This window comes from Ipomoea triloba, chromosome 12, assembly GCF_003576645.1.
Source record: "Ipomoea triloba cultivar NCNSP0323 chromosome 12, ASM357664v1".
Taxonomy (NCBI): domain Eukaryota; kingdom Viridiplantae; phylum Streptophyta; class Magnoliopsida; order Solanales; family Convolvulaceae; genus Ipomoea; species Ipomoea triloba.
In genome coordinates this window covers 24408551-24413189 of record NC_044927.1, presented here as the reverse complement: position 1 = coordinate 24413189, position 4639 = coordinate 24408551, and the positions used below count along the sequence as shown (strand labels likewise).

At 30.7% G+C, this 4639-nt stretch overlaps 1 protein-coding gene across 1 annotated transcript; it reads left to right on the top strand.

Annotated features, from left to right (window-relative positions):
* Positions 1–2952: 2952 nt before the first annotated feature.
* LOC115999564 lies at positions 2953–4549 on the top strand. Its single transcript, XM_031239406.1, has 6 exons — positions 2953–2963; positions 3074–3139; positions 3244–3376; positions 3449–3739; positions 3822–4049; positions 4131–4549. The coding sequence occupies exons 1-6, from the start codon at positions 2953–2955 to the stop codon at positions 4296–4298; spliced, it is 897 nt and encodes a 298-aa protein (XP_031095266.1). The 3' UTR covers positions 4299–4549.
* The last annotated feature ends 90 nt before the right edge of the window (positions 4550–4639 follow it).

The window sequence follows — 4639 nt, the reverse complement described above, 5'->3', positions numbered from 1 at the left end:
ATTACTTTATGTAACCTTAGGGCCATATAGTAAGTGGAAGACGTGCAGATTGTATTACGTATTTATTTTAACAATGAGGGAATAAAAATAAATATTAATTACCATTATTTTTTATTACAAAAAATGAGCACATTGCAAATGGTGATGCATACTTAGTTACTTACGCATATGCAACATATTTATTTGCAAATAATAATTACCTGCATACTATATGTATCCAGTTTGAAACTCATTTTGTTAGTATGTTCTTATTATACTTTTTCTTTTGAAACAGCTAACAAAAAACAATTCATATTTGAATTTTTTAACTAAAATTAAATTATGTTCAGATGACGCCCGATGTGTAATTGCAACAAATAAAATAATATTCATCATTTCAATTCTTTACAACATGTTTGAATTTTTTTTTATTAATGTTTGACAAAAGAAACAAATTTTATGTTTGCAAATTAATCTGAAATAAAATCAATTTTTCAAACACCAGACAAAAGAATTTTCAGAATATTAAAAATTATATAGTCATTTTATTAACAGTATAAAATTTTACTGATTTAATTACGACCATAAAATTTAATAAGAATAGTAATAAAACAAAAATACAAGTTACCTGACTGCCATAGCGCTGACCAGCCATCCGGCGAGGCTGAGGTTAGGTGAGATGAGTAGCCGAGACCACGCTGACCAGTCGTCCGCCAGAGATTGTGAAGCAGCCGAGACAGGGAGAGGAGCGAGGGTGTTGACGACGGAGGACGGAGAAGTAGAAACCAAGAGGACTAAGAAGGGAGGGTAGGGGCGAAGGATGTGACAGCGTGACCGTTTAACCGGATTTTCCTCGATGGTGGATGCAGGAGGGCGGAGGATGATAGACACAGAGGATGGTGGAAAACTATGGAAGTTTGTAGTGGAGAGACAGTAACCTGATTCATATAATATTTAATAGGTTGGTATTTGGAAGTATCCTCATTTATATAATATAAATATTTTTAAGTAACCTCATTTATATAAAATATAAATATAGATTGCGCATTGGGGAAAAGAAAAAGAAAAAGAAAATTTGAAGATGAAGATAAGGGATAAAGGGATTCACAGAACTTGACAGTGTTGTTTGCAAGCAATTAAAATATATATTATCTATTAAAATATATATTATCTATGTTTAGTGGGGAAGGAATTTAAGAAAAAGGAAACTAAAGAAAGTGGACATGTAATATAGATAATATAGATACCATGCGCCATTACGCACAAAGCATGAAAAAAGAAGAAGCACGTGATTCTGTACAAAGCAAAAGTAGTGGTGATATCCACTATAGTTGGTCTGTTTTTTTTTTTTTTTTTTAATTTTATAAATTTCTTTTTTTTTTCCTTCTTCACTGACTAAGACAAACAGGTATGCTAAGTAATCTATTAATATTAATATTCCCTCATTGTTAAGTAAATGAAGGACAAACTTTAATTTCAGTGGAGAGTAGTATATAAATACTAAATGTTCTCTCATGTTTTTTGTGTACCAGATTGGCAAAACACTCATTAAGAGAATATGAAAAAGATTACAAATTCAACTACTATTGGTTCAAAGAGGAAGCATGATGAGCAAAACAATGGTAATGCATTTACTAACTTCTATTTCATACTTCTTACAATTGTAATAAATTTACGAAATCTAGATACATCAACCCTAGGTTACAAAATTCTGTTCAATACAATGAATAAACATTTCCACATAGTTTATTCTGTTCAATACAATGAATAAACATTTGCATTGTTCTAGATGTATAAATAAGAACCAATGAAGGCATAAAACAATAAAATATCTTATTAAGCAGATTAGCTATTCTTATGACAGATCCATACATACTTCACCTTGCATGATTGTTTATATTAATAGGCTGATTCATACTTAATCTTGGATATATTTAAGGATATAAGTACTTTTCAAAGAAGAATAGCTAAGATTAACAACCTGGGTGTTTCCAGAAAAATAGATTGAAGTAGGAGAAGAATTATTACTAAACTCAACTGCTGCATATCATCTCTGTTTCAAGCTGTAGTATCATAGAGTAAGCGCCTGAACGAAAATAGAAAAAGTAAAAATCTTGACGAAGCCTCCAAATACAGTCACATGGCAATATGGCATATTGGTGAGTGTTCTTCCATTAAGTTGTACACCCAATTTTTTGTTGCTTTTTTCTTATCATCCCGAGTCAAAGATATAAATGCATAAAACAAGAACTACCCAGTTTTTCGGCTGCTGCACAACATGTCTATCTCCCCATTCATCTTTTTAAATTCTCAAGGAGAAAGAACTCAACATAGCACATGGCTCCATAAAACAAATTATTATTTATTAAGATACCACATGCACATATTTGTATAAATAAAACGGAGTATGTATATATATATATATATATATATACACTTAAAAACACATAATTATTTAAATATATTGAATACATTGTAATCTACATTATATAATTCAATATACTTTGATTATTATTTTAATTGAATAAATTTTTAACTAAGTTCTATATAATTCAAGTATTATATGGATTGGTGTTAAGATATTCTTTTTAATTTCAACAAATTATATGAATTATTGGTTTTTTTCGTTTTTTGGGTCAGAAAATAAACAAATGACATGTAATGAAAATATTAGAATGTCATCCATTAATAATTTGTATGCAAAAACATGTATTTGGTATATTCTAAAATTTAGATTATACACCTTTAACCGTTCTTCTAAAAATGGCTGATTTTTTTCCATTTCTAATTAAAAGTGTTTCGCCTTCAAAAAAAAAAAAAATTAAAAGTGTTTCAAAAAAAAAAATACAAAAAAATAGTCAAAAGATACAAATGTGTACACGTGAACTCCACTCTTTTTCTGCTGTTACCCATCATTTGCGTCTCCCAATTCATCTTTTTTAGTTCTCAATGAGAAAGAATAAAACATGGCACATGGCTCCATTGTAATAAAATATTAAGGAGTATTATTACTATAATTACTAATTCGTATTATTAATATTATTATTATTATTATTATTATTATTATATTGTATTAAGTTACCTCATGNTGCAGCAGCTACGATGTTACAAAAATTTATATAAACCATGATTTTCCAGAGTTTCAAGAATTTAGAGAGAGGTAGGGTATTTAACTCACTCTTAGCACACATTTCAGTTTTCTTATTTTCTATACTTTTGTGGTCATTTAGTTTTGATTTTGTATGTATAAACACTTATATGCAGTCTTAACGGAGAGCAGACCCCAATGCGTAGCATTGTTTCCATGACAAGTATGAGCTATGGCAGTGCATTTGAAGACTTCTCTTCTGGACAAATGAATGTTTTGACCATTTCAGATATATATCAAAATAGAGAAGTAAGTTTATTTCTTTTATTTATTTTAATATTGAATAGAATTGTTATTAATATGCTAATTTTATTTTTGTAGTATGGTGATTTTTGGGTTGTTGCTAAAATCGTTGGCATTGAGAGTTCGGGTGATTGGTTTTATGTTTCTTGCAAAGCACATGGTTGTAATAAAAAGTTGATTCTACGTAATGATGGTCAAAAGTATGACTGTGATAAATGTAAGAGGACTTGGGAAGAGGGTATTCTCAGGTACAGGGTTAAGATTAGAGTTGTTGACCTCAATGGAAATGCACCATTCATACTATGGGACAGAGACTGTCAAGATTTATTAGGTATTTCAGCAACAGATCTAAGGAAGAGGACCTTGGAGGTAAATTATGTTCTTAAAAATTGATCTTACTACACATAATATCGAATCATTGAACTTACACAAATGTGTATCCGATTTGTAGGGACCCCTTACAGTCCCCAGTGAAATAGAATCCTTAGTGGGACTTGCAATGGTTTTTAGGATTGCTGCAAGAAAGGAACAATTTGATAACCTTCACAATGCCTTTGCAGTTATTAAGGTTATGAATGACCCTAAATTAGTATCAGTTTACTGTCGAGAGCTATTGGAGGCACCGGATAAGGACCTAACATCTGAACTGCATTCACAGGATGAAGAAATTTCTAGAGAGGTAACCTAGAAATGCTAATAGTTGAGTTGTTAGGGAACTAATGAACTCTAATTGTTTATCCTTATCTCTATGGGTTTACAGGATTTTGAGGATGAGGATGTTGCTGAGAGTCCAAGTTTACCAGCAAATCCCATGAAGAAAGTTGATGAAGGTGAATGTGGAGCTGTTAAGAGGTCTCTGCTTGATGAGTTCTCCTCTACCCAAAGTTCTAAGAAGACAATGAAGTCAATTGTGAAGATGGAAAAATAGGGCTGAATTTGTTTGGGCAAACTTTGTGGTTGGAAAACGTTATGTGCATGGTGACTGTATGCACTAATGCATATATGTCAACATTGTGTTTTGGATTCTTAAAGACAATTGTGTCTGGCGACACGTGTATTGGCTTTTGTTGTGCTATATTTTGACAATTATGTTTGGTGGCACAACTATTTTGAGACAATTGCCAGACTAATTTCTATATCTATCTTATTGTTTTTAATTGCCACCACAATTTCTATATCTATCTTATTGTTTTTTATTGCAGTTATAAACTAATAGATATCAATAATATATAGATTTGCATTGTAGCAAAATTGGTTTTTTTTTTTTTT